The sequence below is a fragment of the Dermacentor variabilis genome, chromosome 11, assembly GCF_050947875.1.
Source record: "Dermacentor variabilis isolate Ectoservices chromosome 11, ASM5094787v1, whole genome shotgun sequence".
Taxonomy (NCBI): domain Eukaryota; kingdom Metazoa; phylum Arthropoda; class Arachnida; order Ixodida; family Ixodidae; genus Dermacentor; species Dermacentor variabilis.
Window position 1 is genome coordinate 22,712,183 of NC_134578.1, and position 18,688 is coordinate 22,730,870.

The following is an 18,688-nucleotide window of genomic DNA, read 5'->3' on the forward strand; positions in this document are numbered from 1 at the left end:
GCATGCATAGCGCTTTTCGCGCAGTGATTTAACCTTTGTTGCGCTTACATTCCAGACTACGTGACGAATTTATAATTTACGCACGCGTGTATGTATGTATGTATGTATGTATGTATGTATGTATGTATGTATGTATGTATGTATGTATGTATGTATGTATGTATGTATGTATGTATGTATGTATGTATGTATGTATGTATGTATGTATGTATGTATGTACGTACGCACGTACGTGCGAGACCTGTCTCAAGAATTCACGCACCGAGTGCAAGAAGGTAGGAGAAATTGTAGTCGTGCCGCTCTCTCGACCTCTCCACTGGAGAGGACCTGGTTGACCTCTACTACAAGCCGAACTGCTCTATGGCACAGCAGAAACTTATGCGTGCATTTTTTTTTTGGCGAAACAATTTTGCAGACAATGTCTTCTTTGCTGACATCACACGGGTTTGCCGTATCTCGAATCTAGGTAATTTGTAATCACTTGCAATAAAAAAAGGCCCTTTCACCCCTTGAAAGCGTGCTAGCCAGGCACAAGAGCTACTAAAATGGAGCTCTCGACAAGGCAGAAAGCGCGAATTAGTCGTAGAGTAGGGAAAGTCCACGGTATAGGTTTAATTAACGCCGATCTAATAAATATTACTCGCATCGCACTACGCTCTGTAAAGGGTGCACCGCCGTAGATGCAGACTCGCTGAGGGGAAGCTGCCATACCAGTAGCTTTTGGGCAATGGAGCCACTTACTTGGACTAAATTCAGGGTTCGTGCGAGGTAGTGGTGTCTGTAAGGTGGCTTCGGTGGGGCTCACAAGAGGCTGGAATTAGTCACAGAGTAGGTAAACTTAACGGTGTAGGCGTAATTAGTGCCAGTATAGTCGACAATTATTCACAGTGCTTTAGTGACTGCATAATGTTCAGGATCATCCCACTTGGCTACCTGGTAAAAAAAAATATCAAGCAAGTGTCGACGCAGAAGAAGGCGTGGTCGGTTTAACTTTGCAAGAAATTATGGAATAATTGACATGGTAAGTAGACGCAAAGAAAAAGTTGACTCACCATCCTGGCCCTGCGACAGGGCATGCCCAGCGAAGTTGTTGCAAAAGTCCTGCAACTGCTAATTGGGGTATGAAATGCTTTATTACTTTAGAGTAATGGTAGTGATAATAGCTTTGGGGTTGCCGTGGTAGAGCGTGATGGTTTCGGCGACACTTTTCGCTACATTCTTGGCGATGACCAAGTCCAAACATGATCTGTACCGCATGGTCGGTTGATTGGGGTCATTGTAGCGTGCGAGGCCAAAGTTGTCCCTGACAAATGAGAGGAACCCGTCCTTCTTGTCGGATTTCGCAATGTAAACATCAGCGTCGCCCACAATAACCGCAGGTGTGCCTCGCTCTTGTCGCACCTATGCAAAGTGCTTTCGCGTAAAGTTCTCACTGTCTGTTTTGGATGTTCCAGGGTTGACGTACATTGTAAAGATTAGCATACCATCACTACCACCACACACGTCAGCATACTCGGTGGCATTGGTGCGTGGCTCTAGCTTATGGTTCTATAGCAAAACGTTTCCTTTGCATACATGGCTACATCGCCGGCTCTTTCGTCAAGCCGTCTTGCGCGAGCGATCCCAATGTATCCGGTGCCTTCTATGCGTTCGCATGCACATATAGTTGCACACTGCTGGGTGCTTGAAGCCTGCTTCACCAGGGCCGCAGATAGGCCCGGTATTGCACAACCTCCAGGATCGGCGCACATTTTTTGCCCACGGCGGCGAACGTGAAAAATGCCGACGAATGAGAGGCTCACAGCTTTGTTGCAATAGAATAAACAGACATAATCAACATTGAGTTCAACAAGTCTTTTGAGCCACTATTTCTGTTGGTCTTCTCTTCTTTAGCATAGGCACTTGATTGACGCTTTCTCTTTTCAAATGAAGGTGACAAACAGACGTTTTGGTGTAAATTTTGGTGTAAATAGTTTTGATAGTTGTAAATTGTCTTATTAGATTATATTGTTTTATTAGTAAACTGCTACTTCTGCTGCTCCAGCATGGTAAAGGCCTTAGTCAGGAGGATTACGCCCTCCTTTTGCCTTACCTTGCGGGCAAAGCTTGTATTTGTTCGGCCCAAATAAATAAATAAATAAATAAATAAATAAATAAATAAATAAATAAATAGATAAATAAATAAATAAATAAATAAATAAATAAATAAATAAATGTTCAATATCAAATTTTGATCTGAAACTGCAGAAGAATGATGGATAATGAAGTTCATTCAATTTTCCTAAAGGCCCAGGAAAAGGATACACTAAAGAAAAGAACGGTGTTAAATTAATCGAGTGTTTTCTAGAAAGTTCTGAAGACGGCAAAGGCGACGTAGGAGCAGGACGCCCCTCGTCCTCACATGATGGGGGAAGTATCAATTATGAGCGTTTTCTTGCGCACAGTGACCGTTAATCGATACTTATAATTCTAATTGATGCACATGTTTTGGCAAAAGTTTGCGTTCACACGATATTGGCTGAAAATTTAGAAATGAAAGGCGCTTGGCTCCAAGATCATGCCGGAACTGCAGAATATTGAGAAAAAGTTGCGAGGAAAATATTTTTTGCATTAAAAAAAAATCTTCACACCTCAGCGATAAATTCTTTCACGGAGTCATGACCGGCAGTCAAACTGTGATTTATGAATGCGACAATGAGCTGAATCAGCAGAACAAAGCACTCGGTTGGGCTAGTTGGTCCATTAAAGTGGCAAACGGCGCTAAGGAACATCAAACACAAGAAAAGGAGAACAGGAAAATCACAAGCGTCTTGGAATGGTCACCGCCTCGTTTTCTAATCAGTCGTGCTCTGGCTCTGTTTTTCACTACAGCATAACAAGGCAAGCTATATTGCTGAGGACATTTTACGCTTAGGGTATTAAAGAAACATGTCTTGCTCATGGCAAGTGACGTTTAATTTATGGCCTAAGAGTAATTTAATAATCAAGCCTTACTTGAAGTATTTCTCGTTTTTCTTCTTCTTTTCTTTTTTTTTCTTTTGACGTGGGACACCTTCCAGTTTGTTTAGCATTGAGGTCACTTGCTTAAGTTACACGTAATAAGAGAAGCTAGGTCGCTTAAAGAAAGGGGCTATTACTCAATCGTTAGTGCGTCGCTTGCGCAGATGGCGCAGTTTTCGCGCCAAGCATTCCGTAGTTGGAACTAAATTTAGCCTCTCGCTCGGCTTTCAGAGACGCGTAGCTGGGTAGTACGGTCGGCCGATACGAGCGTTAGTGGTCGCGTTTGCCAAAGCTCACTCAACTATAGTGGGCATTTTCCGTGAAATTCGAATTTGTGGTAATAAGGAGTTATATGGCTTGGAAGCGTACAATTTGTACAAGCAACTTGACTGTTCCTTGGTTATGGCGCTACAACGTTCAACATGTATAGTACAGAAACGGCGTCGAGAGGCTCGGGTAGCAGGAGAGAAGGACACCAATGCGCGCCCTGCATTTTATTCACCGCGGCTCTACTACAAACAAGAAACGAGCGCGATTGAAACATCAGACCATAGGAGGCCCACTAGCTGTACTATAATTTAAGCATGTAATCCTTTTAATGCGTGAATAAATGCCGCGTGTGAAGGTTACGTTCTTCCTGCACTCTAAAGTGCACCTGTACTGTTCAGGATGCGCTACGACATTTTTCCGTTTTTTGCCCCAGCGTCAGCGACACGGACTGCCAGAGAGGCAATAAAAATGATACGCCATTCCCAACAATATTGGCTCGCAGTTCTTCTGAGCGTTATGCTCTGCACTTTGATGTGATCAAGCTCACGATTTTTCGCGCTTCTAATGTCGATCGAAAACACATGCAGTCATGTGCAGAATATGCGCACTTCGTCATTTTCACAACTCCGAGAGAAGTGTCTCGCGATAAGTGACCGAAAGTGTCACGGTGAACGTATCTGCCAATTTGCTTCCAAAATTTGTTAGGCTGTTTGTTCCAGGTGGTGCTGACAATTCCGAACACGTTCAAAGCAAGGCGCCTACGGACGAATGGCCGCTGTCTACCGCGGAGTTTTACTTGTAGATGGAACATAGGTCGCATTCAAACGGCCCCGCAAGGTGACTATTGCCCATTAACCCTGAGCCGCACGCATCACACATTTCCCAAACCCAACCGCGGCTGTGTCTAATGCATAGCCTACCCGATAAATTTTGTGTCGCTTTGTGTATTTTTCGTTATCGCAAGCTTTTTCGATTCACTCTTTAAACGCACTGATTTTCCAGCGGCGTGAGCAAGGCTGACTAGGCAGTTCAACAATTATTTCAATTGTAAGAACGCCCACAAGGAAGTACGAAGCACCGTTTTTTACTATTCTATACAAAAAGAAAGGTAAGTGGCATGAAGCGCAATTTTACTACAAACTTTAACCTCACCTTTTGGAATCGCTTCTGTTTATAGTTGGTAATACTGGGGATGAGCAAACGCAACTAAATATCATGACAGGATATCTCTTTGTAAATTACGTATATGAAACTACGCTCGCTATTAGAGTTCAGATGCCGAGGTTTAACCTCCCGTCATTGAGCCGCAGCTTATGAGGGACGCCGTAGTTGAGGACATTGTGTTACTTTGCACCACAAGGAATTCTCTAACGTGCACGGTGAATGAAGCACGCAAGCGTTTTGCATTCCACCCATATCAGAATGCGGCTGCAGTGGCTGGTTCGAACCCGTGAGCTCGCATTCAGGAGCGCTACGCTGCGGCCACTGACCCACAGCGGCGCACCGTAATATTTTCTGAGTGACGTGTGCAAAAAAATATGAGCTCTTTCGAAAATGCAAGTGCTGCCACTTCAAAACCTGTGTAAACACAGATTCTGAAGCCAATAGGGCGCGTTCGCCGCGGAGAGGCAGCAACACAAACTTGGAAATCGGAAAATGCAACCCAGTAGTAAAATAAATACCGACAACGGCACAAACATGTTACACAGATAAATACAACAGCCAAGGAACATGGCTGGGCTGGACAAGGATTGGGCAAAATGAGAAAAAGGCTTTGGTGGCGCAATCCGCCACCCTATTTCGAAGAGATGCTCATAGCATCCACCCATCTATCTTGTAGCGGCGAGATCTGTCGAAAGTGCCGCTTTACGAGGCCCTAAAAATTATTTATTCCGACAAGCAAGAAAACTCGTTGGTCATAAAAAATATCCACGCTGTGCAGCCTTACACAACATGTCCCATCCGTGTACGGTATTGCCCGTGTTGGTACGTTCTTATTTCTCGGTAAATTTTTCCTGTCCTGCATCCAGTAGAGGAGATTAGCAGGAAAGGCACGCGCAATACATGAATAACATGTGTTACCATAAAAAATAATATCGAACACCACTAGAAGAAGAAACCCATTAGCAATACGAACTTGGAAATCTTACGATACAACCAGTATTAAGAAAAACACCGATTACACCAACGTCAACTAATCGGGAACCCTTAAGACATTTCCGAACCTGTTTGATGCACACTCCGAAGCTAGTATACCTCTCCCAGTGATATGGAATTAACTCTGTCTTCAATCAGCTGATTATATCCTGTAGAGGCAAATTTTCTACTTTCATCCCACTGCCTCCTACTCTGTCATTCACGCCTGCGCTTATCTTCTGCTGGTACTCATTCGCGACTCTGATACTCGGTACTCTGGTAGGCCACCGGTTATCTCCTCTATGCAATGCATCACCTCCTCAACTCGAATTCGTTCGCGTAATCTCAAATTGGATATTTTACCCTCTTGACATACTGGCAGCTTTCTAAACTGCCATGTGACTGCCGCTGGATAAAAGGAACTCATTCATTGATATCTTGCTAGTAATAAAATCACGGAATAAATGACTGCGTGGGTCTGCGCGCGTGTGCTTGTATTTATGTCTACGAGTTAGCTTCAGTTCACATATCAATAACAGCATTGGTGGGTAAAGATAATATTGCATAACGCCTACAACTCCCTCATACCAGCGCCCGTGCGAAAAAAGAGATAATAATAAAACGTGCAGCCACCGAGTAATGCTTTACTTCGTGATATCAGATATCGTTCTCTGGCAGCGTTTCCCGTGTAAAAAAGAAAAAGAAAGACGCATGCGGGTTAGCGTGTGTGTATATATATATATATATATATATATATATATATATATATATATATATATATATATATATATATATATATGTGTGTGTGTGTGTGTGTGTGTGTGTATATTGTTTGATAAGGCACAAAAGTGACTGAGTTATTAAATTTCTAACACCGGTTTTACGGCCGACATGCGCTTATATGCGTCCATGCGTGAAAGCTGTAAAAGCGGCAGGAAAGTGCGTTTTGCTCACATCTACTGCGTCATTCTGGACGCAAAGGCAAAGTAAGAAAAACAGACAATAACTGCCCCCGATTGGCTCTGTGCCGTGCTCATGGACAAAACTGACCTTTTATATTTAGTCTTGCGTAAAAAGAATAAAACAAACGACTTGAGAAACCCATGCCGAAATACTCTATCTCTATTGCACCGGCTGTGACGCGTTTGCACGTGCTATTCAGTTGTGGCAGGAAAACGCTATTCTTGAATAAAAAAAAATGATTCATGCAATATTTTCGATGTAACGCGGCGAACCGTGCAAATCCTAGCTGACGCTACTTAAACAATGTTCTTGCTGGCGCTGTTAGATACACGGCTCACGCTGCAACTGAAACTTAAACTTTGTTTGACATAAAAACAGTTTTTGTTGCGGGTATTGTTGTTTCCATTAAGCCTCGTCTAATCAACGAAAGGAGTAATACGGCTAAATAACTAAATATAAACTTTATTGCATGATATAAAAGTGCTTACAGCTTTACAGATTTTTCATGCCGGCACTACGCTTTCATGTACCTTGTGTTTTGCGCAACTTGAAAAAAAAAAGATGTAAAAGAAAGAGCATGGTTGAGAGTGCTGTAATACGACAGCGCATGAGCGAGGTCACGTGGGTGTATTTTATAATTCGCGGGCTTTCTTTAAATGACAGGACAAAAAATAGAATCACCACGTAGCATACACATTCGCACGAAAAAATTGGATCGGTTGTTTCTGAACCCCCTCGACAGTGTAAGGAAACACACTTGGCCCTAAATGAGTATTAAATTTTTGACTAATTGATCTCAGTTAATCACCCAATCAAGCGGAATACAAGAGATATCTTGAGCAACGCCACATGACGGCAAACCGGATATCGTTGGTTTTACCCAGCTGCGGTTACTTCCCCCTTTTTTTAAGTACTCGGTGGAAGTTACTGGAAATACTCTGTACAGCGAAGTTAAAGCTAAATTTGGCTCTGGCTCTGCGCTGCTAAGCCCGGGGGCGTGCGATCTAATCCCGGCCCCGGCGGCCACATTTTGATGGAGTGTGAAATGCAAAAACGCCAGTGTACCGTGCATTTGATGCGCGTTAAAGAGCCCCGAGTGGTCAAACTTAACACGGAGTCCCCTTAGCACGGTGTGGCGTATTATAAAATCGTTGTTCTGACGCGTAAAAACACACTTTTTATTTGCGTTAGGGTGGCCTCCTGAAGACGTGATCGCTTGTGTTACGGAGGTGCTTCGGTTTCACTAAGCGACTTCATGCACGTTTTATGCTCTCATTGCTTGCGTTACTAAGCATGCTCGCTGGAAATCACTGGCTCTCTGTAAACGCACCACCCATTGCGTCTTCCATCATTGCTCGTATATTTTATGAGCCCTTGCCCCACACAGTGTTGCAAGCGTTTCGCAAGCACGATTGCATAATTTGGATGCCAAGATAATACATATTCTTGCGCTGTCGCGTAAGAATATCAGAGACGTTAGGAAGAGCGCGTGTGTGATCGTGCGTGCGTGTGTGTGAGTTTGTGTGCGTTTTCTGTGTGTGTTGTATGGATGTGTCACTGTGTGTGCGTTCGTGCATGCGTGCATGCGTGCATGCTTTTCTTATCTGTTTCCAAGGATGTCTTGTTGCCTGTCGACGGCAGCAGCCACTTCTCTTGACCTTCGAGATAGCTCTAGTTGAAATGATGATCATATCTGAAACAATGATTAGGAAATATACAGTACCATTAGTTGCAAGAATGAGCTACGTAACAATTGTTCCCGGCAGTTCAGGAATGATGTATTCTCGACGGGTGCAAATGTTGTCCCTCTAGAGTGTCATGCTCTTAGGAAAACATGGTCCTGCGTTTGTTACACGAGCGTGGGTGGTGTGGGTGTTTGAGGGTTTATTAATTGTCGCCATGGAGTTGGTGGCCCTTTAGAAGGCTCCGGCTACTTCTGCTGAATAACATGTAAATTCTGCTAAAGACCACGAATATATTAGAAGCAAAAATGAGAGGAAAATATATTGAGATCACTTTACAAAGTTGGCGCAAGGAAACAGATATGCTAAAGAAAGAACAAACAGCTAAAAATTCGAAAGTAATGCTAAACACATGCGTCCACAAGAAAGGCTTGAAAATGCGAACCTCCGATAAAGATATCCAGTTCGGCCGAAAGAACTACTGTGTCTTTGGCGGTGTTTTAACACGTTTGTCTCACATCCTACGGTGCGCGAGGCTGTTCGGGACAACTGACGTAAAAATGTATTACGATGAGTCACATAAAGTTCGAAAAGACAGAAAATAGAATGTATAAGATGTAATATCAAAGTCTTACTGAATTGTTCTCTGGACCATATCATATAAGCATACGGCATTTATACATCTCAACAGAGATCAGCTATTTCAGCAGGTGGATAGAAATGACAGTTTGTAAACCGCGGCACAAAACAACCCCCTTTCTTAAACTATGTTTTCAAAAGAATAGTTTCCGATTGTAACATAAAGGAGAAAACAACGTGCTGACGTCCTGAAGGAATGATGATCCGACGGACAAGCCTTAAAGTACACCTTTCAAACGGCACTCCAAATGAGATGCAGCGCGAATCTCGCACGTGCATCGCCCACATATAAGATACATCTATTGGACTATCGCAAAGCTGTGACGCTGGTTAATGTATGCGTATGTTTGGACCATCCACAAAGACCTTGGAAATAGTGGGGTGTATGTTGAGTTTCAGAGGCACTAGGGACTGGCGTGTTGTATGAGCCCGCAATTGTGTGCATCGCAAAGAGAAAGTTTTCTCCTCACAGAGACTCTGGATTGTATACCCATATGTGAAAGTGTTTCGAAGGCCACAACATGCCCGTGCCCTAAACGATCAAGACGACATTTGCTGTTCTCGCAATGCAGTCGCCGTTCAGATGCAAATGATGGCTGCTTCTAGAACCTGCTGGCGTCGCAGTGAGTTCTGCGTTGAATAAATTGATCAAGTGTGCTGAGGTTTGATTTATGAATTGTTCACTCAGCTGACCACTGAGGCCCTCGCGTTTTACGTATTCCGCCTATGTCAACTTAGTAGACCAGAGAGACTGTGACACTCGAAAAGAAAACGTTTGTTCGTAATGTACTCTAAATAAAATTTTAGCAAAGTCTCAACTCTAGTCCACCGAAGAAGACAGCGCTAAAAACCGGGACGAGATAGGCAGAAGACATGACGAGCGCTTTCCTGTCTTCATGCCAAAGAGCTAACTTTAAAACCCTTTTAAGGAGGCTCTGGTGCAGTTGTGGCACATAATCAGGGCTGTGTCATGTTTACGCTCTTCGGTTCACCGCGCTCATCGTAGAACACTTTGGACGAATTCGTTGCGTAGTTGTGCGCCGCCGAGGCACTCTATACTCCCGCTATTATTTCAACTAAACTTTTGACCTACTTCTCTAGCTTAACGCGCTTCGCGATGAGTGGTCTACTCAATGCGCTTCCCGAACTAATAGCGTGAGCTTGTTCAAGCGTCGGCCTAGCGAAACTTCGTGATTTGCGCTCAGCAGAGCAGAGATAGGGTGGTTCTCACTTCACAGCCTTGTCGTGTGCACTGAGAAACCTGCCTTGTGCTTCGATCGAAATACGCTTGGAGCACCCGACCTTTCACGTATCTCCGAAACGCACTGTGTCTTAATCCTTATGGTTCACTGCCGTCTGGATCGTTGTTCGAAACTTGTGAAATTCATGCCTTAATTACCATGCTTCGAGAGCATCGCTTCAAAACTGCGCTGTCTTCGCTGGCTTTCGTGTGAGAATGTGTTCGCAAATACGCCGAAAGCAGGTGAGGGGTGATAACATGAAAGAAAACACAATAAGAAACGCCGTTGTGGAAAAAGAAAAACAAGCCCTGTCAAAGACGAGTACCATTGTCGAAACGTAAAGTGAAATTGGTATTTTTTTGCTTTAGTACAGTTGATCAATTCAAGCTGCCATTTTCCAGTAACTGGTGTAGAGTTTGGGCAGTATTAAAAAGAGTAATGCAAACTTAATCGGCTGCAATAAAACTATAAAGAAGGCTCACGAATCAAAACATCCCCTCTCTATATCTACCAGCAAGCTGTGCTTACAAAACGCAATTTTAGACAGAACTAATGCGAAACCGCACGAATTATGCGAATTTAGAGTACTATGTTATGGTGAAGATCACACGTTCACTGATGCTACCTAATGACACAGATATGTTATTTCCGTTGAGGAAGCGCCACAAACTTTTCTGAGCACGTGACAGCGTTAGAGCAGGCATGCAGAGTAGTTTGGCGTTATATTTAAGACATTGAGCAGAAAATATGCTGTGAAAAATGCACTGACCACCCTTGAACGCAAGAAGTTTTGTATCGAAACGGCACAGCGCCTTGACAAGTGCATTTCAGCAAATTGGGCGTGTTTCGTCCAAAAAATCAGTTTACGATGCGCACACTTGTAATTTTTCTTCATCGAAGAAATACCGTACGAATAACTGAAAAGAAAGTACGTTAAAGAAGATTCAAACATCAGCAATGAATATGGGCTCTAATAAATTTGAAGTAAAAGCGAAAACTCATCCAGAGCAAGTGCAATAACATTTTCTTAAGCAGAAATGAGCGAATGTTTCTGGCTAAGCAGTTTATGTGTCCTGGAGAGCGAGTAAAAAAGGCCTCGATGCGAGAACATTGCTAATAGGGAGTGATATTTGATTTACGAGAACTACATGCGCAAGACGGTTAAGCGGAAGTTTAGTATACTATATACTATAAGTAGGAAGACGTGTTGATTATGGTGTTGCTTAAAACAAAATCTTCCTGCTATCCTTGAAGAAAGCAAAAGCGCGCAATCACTGCAGTCAACCGGTGAAACATTTACGGAAGAAGATTGGAGCATAGCAATATATTCTAAAGGCGTTGCGGAACACGCAACCAGCGATCAACCTAAAATTTTTCTGCCATAACGTTAAAGGACAGGAAGACAGCGGCGTGGATATGAGAGCTAACGTTGGTAGTCAATGTTAACTGACATTAAGAGGAAATATGAGTCTGCGTGGGCATGTGTTGCCAAGTGCAGATAACCGTTGGTCTGTTGTAGTTGCAGAATGGGTTGGTGACAACAGAAGAATTGGTGGTGTGCCGAAATGGAGGCAAATCGCAGGCGTGAAACGGTTCCAGCTTTCGCAAGCTGGGGGTTTTCTGGATGCTGCTGGGAGAGGGCTTCTTCCAGAACAGGACATCAAACGAGTTGATGATTATGACGCTGCGAAATTCCCCCTCCTGTTATTAAACTTGACCCCACCAAATTTCTTGTTCTCGCAGGTCGCCAAGATGGTGATGGTCGTGGCCGCTGCGTTCGCCCTGTCCTGGACACCGTACTTCCTGGTGTCCATGTGGACCCAGTTTGGCACCAACTATCTGGAGAAGCAGAACTACTTCTTCACTATGCTCAGCATCAACCTGCTTGCGTTCATCAACTCTTGCGTCAACCCGTTCATCTACGCGGCCATGAGCAGGCGCTTCCGCGGTGGCTTCCGGAGGATCTTGTTTCCCATTTCCTGCGCCGGAAGTTGCCAGTCCGGAACCAGGTGGCCGCCAACCGCAAGGCCAGTGAGCCGCACCGCCAATTGTTCGCTTGCAGTTTTCGATGACTTACTTAGCGAACAATCTATAGCTGGCCCACACAAATTATGCGTTGGGCAATATTAGTGAGTGTATGTTCTATTCATTTAAATGTTCGATAAGTTCTTATTCCATGACATTTGTAGTGGAACATGATGCATTGCTGACGTATAGGCATCATGAGTCTCGGCCAGACGGTACATCTGCATCTCAAATTTAAGTGCATCAATCGCTTCAAACGTGTGCATTTGATAAGGCACATGCACACCTAATTTCCAGGCTCTGCAGCTTATCCGGCGCATGCGCACCTAACCCCGGGTTGACCGTGAAGACGTACCCTTAACCCCGTAGTTTATCAAGCAGATGTGCTTGTAACCTCCGCAGCGGTGCTGTTCACCAAGACATGTGCCCCTAACTCCGTAGTTCTTCATGAACGTGAAAAATTTCATGAGTATAAAAAAGAGAAGTCGTCTTGCTAAACGAGGACAAAGTGAGGCACAACGATAAACAAACGGGAGAGCTCCTGTGCGTTTATCGCTGCGCCTGACACTCTCCTCGTCTTTAAAGCTCTCTACAGCATAACCGGAAATGAATGTGCTACAAACATTTACAAGCCCGCAAACACTGAATTGCATGTAGTGAATAAAAAATGAGAGAAGAACACGTACAGAAACGCACACGCATTAGTGCAGCATGTAGCTTGAACAGGTTCTGTGAGTATTTCATTATTTCCGCTATTGTTACTCGGCTATATCCTCCTGCTGACCACCGTCACCGCACATGAAGCAGGAACCTACAGGAGAAACCCATACGGCTTAACCAAGAAAGAAGCTTCTCTACTGAAGAAAAAGTTGAAGGATGGGAAAAGTTAAAACGAAGTTAAATCTTGACACTTCAAAGAGGTTGTTGCTTGAGGTGCTATTGTTAGCTGAGGCTGTGAAAAGCAAAAGTTTTTGTTTTTGCAGCTTGAAGATTTTTTGCAGCTTGAACGTTTGCATTGGCTTTCGTTGAAGGATTGAAAACTGAGCCTGTCAATAATTAGGGGAAATATTTTGGGGAGAAACAAAAATATGGGACACGGGGCAAAATAATGACATTTATCTGAATATACACATTAGTATACTCGGAATGAAGGTATGGTTATAGAAACAGTCGAATTTGCCGAAGTGTGGTACCAAATAGCAATGTAGAAAGAATAATAATATTGGTGGCGAGAACCGGCAGTTTTGTCTATTCAGACGACAAAACTAAACACTTTAACTTCTTGTCAAGCAGATTAGGCTGTCGAGCGTGGCGCCTCTCCTTCGAATTACGCACGCTTCCAAAATTTGGCGATTTCTGTGGCATTTGTATCATGGTTGTCCCACAGTAACTTCTAGCGGCTCAAAATTTGATGTATTACCACACGGAGTTGCGTTGAGAGTCGATGCATGTTCACGAGGGTGTAGTTTAGGCATCCTTCTGCTTGGCACTTTGTTATCACCTCTGCTATTGCTGTACGGGTGCCTGATCAACTTGTTTTTATTTGCTATACTCTTCTTTTCTCTGGCCGTGCTCGCAGGCCTGTGGTTCCCGCCTGTTCATCGTCGTTCCGGCTTCGCCTCCATCGGCTGGCGAACGGCACCAGCCTGCTGTCGACTGCGTCCAGTGGGTCGCAGAGCGACAGCCTGCCCCACTCGGCACTCCCGGGGACTCACCCGCAGCATCGAGTGGCGTCGGCGGCATTGAAGAACATGAAGCAGGCTAGACTGGCCACCAGAAGCGGCCACACGGGAGGTGCGGCCACCACCATGGAAACCGTACCTTTCTCCCTCGAGAGCGCCGTCGCTTCCAAGAAGGCCAAGGACGACCCCATCACCGAGCAGCATCGCCGGGCCCTCAGCGACTCGGTGCTGACTCGCCATAACGGCTGCTGCTGCGAGAACGGAAGCCTGCCCTCCGTTGCCAAGAAGCTGCCGGAGGTCGTCGACCCAGGAGCGATGTCCAAGCGACGAGGCACCACCCAATGATGCCCAGATTTCAGCTAGCGGCCTTGAGATATCTATTCACCAGTCCCTGAGAAAGTCTTGCTTGAAGGCGTCCCTGGGGAGATCTGCCGACTGGGGCACTGAAGAGTGAGCCTGACTGCCCAGCTTGTGGTTTCGACATAGAAGTCTTCGAGTCTTCTTGCGTGTTTGAGAACACTGTAAAAAGACAATAATTGCAGCATATCGGTAAGCCGGTATGCACTGCTGAAGAAAGAAATGTTCAGGCTGTGGTACAGGTTTTTAAACCGTTTTCGCTTCAGAAGTTGAATGATCTATGTGAGCTCACAAAATCTTCTGAGTCATGCATGGTCCTACCTCTGCTCAGGATACTTGACTGAAGGGAAGTCGAAAGCAGAAAAATATAAGGGCAAAAAAAGGCCTGGGGGCCACACAGCGGCAACAAACCCATATCGCTACCCTTGTAAGGTTACTTGCAGCTCACTTACACGATACCGTGTTTTTCTGAGAACTATATGCGGTCAACGCGAAATGGCACGACACTGCTCAGTCACTAGATGGAAGCAATATTTCCGGATGTTAAGGCCATCGGAAGCCTGTGACGGCTGTGTTCTCAAAGAAATGTGTTGATTAGCGATGACATAACTAGGGGAACTAAGTTTGAATTTAAGACAACAGTGCATGTACAATGGCAGTATAGGTTGAATGTGCAAAAACAATGGCCCTTCAATCTGTGGCCATAAGCCGGGTGCTACGTGAGTTTATCTGTGTCCTGGGCATCGCAAAGGCATGTATACAAATAGAACCTTTCCAATGAGAGATACAGACGTTTGCCGGCAGCATATGATAGCTGCGCGGCTGCTCTGCACAGGGATTTTATAGTAGATGATAAGCTTATAGAGAAGAATAATGAGAATATTTTGCAAATTATCTGGCGCGTATACCAGTGCTCTGAGGATAGAGATGGAACTGTTGTGCAGCTTGAACTTTTCTTCAAGGTTGTAATTAAGTATTGGTGCTCGATTTAAAAGGAAATCTACCTACGATGGAGATATGATTGCAAGTGGCCGCAGCTAGTTTCAAGCTTCCGTGAAAACGGGACAGGCGAATTGCTTCAAAAGCGAGAGAGTCTAGAGGAAAAAAAGGAAGCTTGTTCAGAGGTTAATATTTGGGGGCGTGCTACCCTGCAGGAGAACGCGCGCAAGGGTGTAGCAAGTAGGGAAGAAAAGACCAACATAGTGCTCTATATAAGCACTGTTAGCCGTAACAGAAAGTATAGCATCTAAGGAACAATTCTGTCTTCATCATAGGGTACAGAAAGAGCGTCAAAGAGCCGACACTTGAAATTGCCGCGAGCGAAGTTCCAGTTCCGTGTTGTAGTTCATAGAATATACAATGGTAACGGTGCTGAGTAATGTACACTATAAGTGGGCGAAATAAAGTGTCTGTGTTTTTTTATAAAAAACACCATCCTCTCAAGTATACAATCTAGTTTTCAGAAAGTGGTTCCTTACTAACCTTTTGAGGAAGAGGAATGGTTTGATGTGCGCAGAGATAGTAAGGGTAAAAAATAGTAAGCCTTAGTAACTGAGCAGTGTCTGTTAAGAAGTCTTCTAACACATCCAGAAGTTTAAGGCCGAATGTGAATATGTAAAATTCATTACGTTGGAAGTGTTGTGCGTCTAGTTTGTTCACTAAAAATGAACTAAAAATGATTCCGTCCTTGATGTGATCAGACGAGATATCCTTACAAAGCAATTGCAAGAAATAATCTTTAAAAAACGCGAATGCCATTGTCTATTGGACACTGGTTCTTTTGGCGCTATAAGCTGTCGTGCGAGCTGGCAGATCAACGTTGTGAACCATCTCAACATTGCTGTACATGGCGTCTGTACTGCGTATCATTTTAAGCGCCATCAAAAACAATGTGGTATGATGATGTATTTCGCACATGCACGATGCGCATGAGCATCTGCATTGTGCATGTTGTACAAAAACAACGTGTTAGAAAACCAAAAAGCTCGGCCTGCAAGCACCGTTCAAGGCCACATTTATGAAGCATCTTTGTGTTGAAGGTGGCTAGAAGCACGGCGGTACTATGAATATAAGGTGCTCAATGACATTGTATTGAATATAGTGAATATTGTGTGCCTGAATGTATATCTGACTGTTCTATTTCTTGATGACATTGGTCGGAAAGTGAGTCGAGTCATCATCTTTATGAGCCATCATGCACTTCGATATACGTGTTTATGACATAATCCACTCGTTTAGCCCTTTCTGCGTGGCTTTGATTATGCTTAAGTGATGTGTGCATCAAAGCGGACATCATCACAAAAAACAAAGCTACTATTGGTGATTACTTGGTGCGAGTGACTGGCTGTCCCATACTTAACAAAACAGTGTAGCTTTACTTTTTCATTATGTTTCCTCATTATTCCGAAGGACTACGTCTTTTATAACATTAGACTTGCTGAAGTGTGGCTATCACTTAATATAGGAGGTCTAGAAATTTGGGTTAATTTTCTACAAGATGTGAGGCCCGCAAGGGAAATTAGTAGCATGCGCTTTGTTCTTACACAGCAACTCCATGCCTGTTCTTACAAAGTCAGCATGAAGATCACTGCGCGTAAAGCACTGTGTAAGAAAATTACCTTTAGCTTGTTGAGTGGTATAATAAGCTCAGTGTTGTTGAAGGTAAGCCGTAAATTAGAAAGGGGTCTTCTACGTCACAGGCAAGTAAATTGCCATGGAGAGCATCAAGCGAATCCTACAGAAAATTTTACAAGGACACATGAAATGTTCTTGAAAATTTTCGTCTTTTTCAGGAAGTTGACCGATGTGAAGGTTGATGATGCCTTATGTGGAGCGGATTTACCGCCTAGATGGTTGGTCAACTCAACAGCAAAGTCCATGTGTTGTATCCTTAGGTTAACCACAAAATATGTTTCACAACACGAAAGGCAACACACAATTTTTGTTCAAATCCCTTGATTTTCTTTTGTCCCACTGGGCTGAAAAAAGTGGTACGAGAACGCCTTTTATTGATAAGAACAGGTATGTAGCAGACAAGAAAGTAGCAGAAATGTAGAAATGTGTTGACTTGTCTGCAGCAAGCTTTATTTGAACAGCGGTCAAATGTTTTGCCTTCTGTTGAGCACAATGTACTCAAGTAATTGGCCACTGATGTGTGTGGTTCGGTGAAGTGAAATGTGTACAACCAAAATATCTACACACTGTTTCACCCGACTTTTCTGTCAGATCATTATATGTAACTGTGTAATAAGCTCTATAATATAAAATAGGCTACACAGACAGGCAGGCAATGAACTTTATTTTAGCCCACACAATCACAAGGTATATTCTGATTTGTCAACTTCAGATATTAATAAATTAATATGGCTAAAAGCATTGCGAAACCAGTCTTATAGAGAGCACTCATTGAAGATCATTGATAACTTGAATTTTAACATGACAAAGTCAGTAATCAGCGTTGTCAGCTGCATGTTAGTTTTTCAAGTGCACTGCTTTGTGAACAAACAAGACCAGCTGGAGAAGCGCATACATAAGACTGCTCAACAATGAGGTAAACGAGCAGGAAAACTTAGAGATATTATTCAGGTATGAAAACGACCACACATTGTAAACCGTTTAAATTGTTAACGAAGGGGCACGAAGCATGTTAGCACTTTTCTGTGCACAGCTAAGCGTCGTTATAGGAAGAGAGATCCTGTCTAGACTTGCTTTAGAAATGTTCCATATGCCTGTCAACAACATGGGATCTACGTGCCACTAGTTTCAGCGTGTCGTCGCTTAGCGTCAGACTTTATGCGGAATAATAACAACTCTATAACTGCATCGTTAAGCTGTAAACCACAGTGTACTTACGTTGATTGTAACAGATGTGAGATTCAAGCCTGGATAATCCCGGAGCGTAAGACATACGCCCCGACCAAAGAAAGAAGCGCCCAAGTTGAATCGACAACATTCCATGTGGTTGAAAATCTTAAGACAACATTCTCCATAGAACCGACGCCATGTGATACAGAAAGAGCTAATACATAAATCGGAATCGTGCATTCAAGTTTAAATGCTTATAGTTGACTTGCTATAAACAAGATTTTGCTGCACTGCAGGTATTAGCCATCTTTATTAGGGCACTGTGGGAACTGGAGGTACAAAAGAAGAGCCTGCTGTCTCACATGCTTGCCGCTGGCATTCGTGCGTCGTGGCATTGTGGCCGTTTGGTGACTCTTGATTAACCCGCAGTCCCCACATAGGGTGTGCCTACAGATGAGGACTTGGATAAAAAAATTGTACTGTTGCTCGAAACAGACGCGCAAGAATAAATTGAACTGGTTTTTAAACGCAACATTACCACAAAGTAAAACAAAACTTTATGTTCAAGCAAATGACTCCCAGTGTGACTCTGCGCAAATATTCCCATACCATATGGTAAAGTGTCTTTTATTGTTAACGTATACTGTATTTTCCGTAATTCAATGTCACGTATCTTCATATGTGCTTGTTAAAGCATGGGAAAATTGTTCTGTATAAACTTTTTATGCTGTTGTTTCAGAGCTGTCAGAGATTATTTTCTGTCGAACTAATAAAACGTGCTGTTTTATAAAAAAAATGACGCTGAGATAACTGTTTAAAAACTCTTCAATCAACTGTTTAGAGGACTTTAATCGCAAGGGGAGAACATGTATTGAAAGTTCCTATGGCT

The 18,688-nt window shown here is 43.6% G+C and overlaps 1 protein-coding gene across 1 annotated transcript in view; it reads left to right on the forward strand.

Annotated features, from left to right (window-relative positions):
- LOC142564489 (galanin receptor type 1-like) overlaps positions 1 to 13,983 on the forward strand; it is an 83,873-nt gene extending 69,890 nt beyond the window's left edge. The window contains exons 4-5 of the mRNA XM_075675506.1: positions 11,675 to 11,940; positions 13,536 to 13,983. Of these exons, the coding sequence (XP_075531621.1) occupies positions 11,675 to 11,940; positions 13,536 to 13,983 (714 nt within the window). The remainder of the gene's footprint in view (positions 1 to 11,674; positions 11,941 to 13,535) is intronic.
- The last annotated feature ends 4,705 nt before the right edge of the window (positions 13,984 to 18,688 follow it).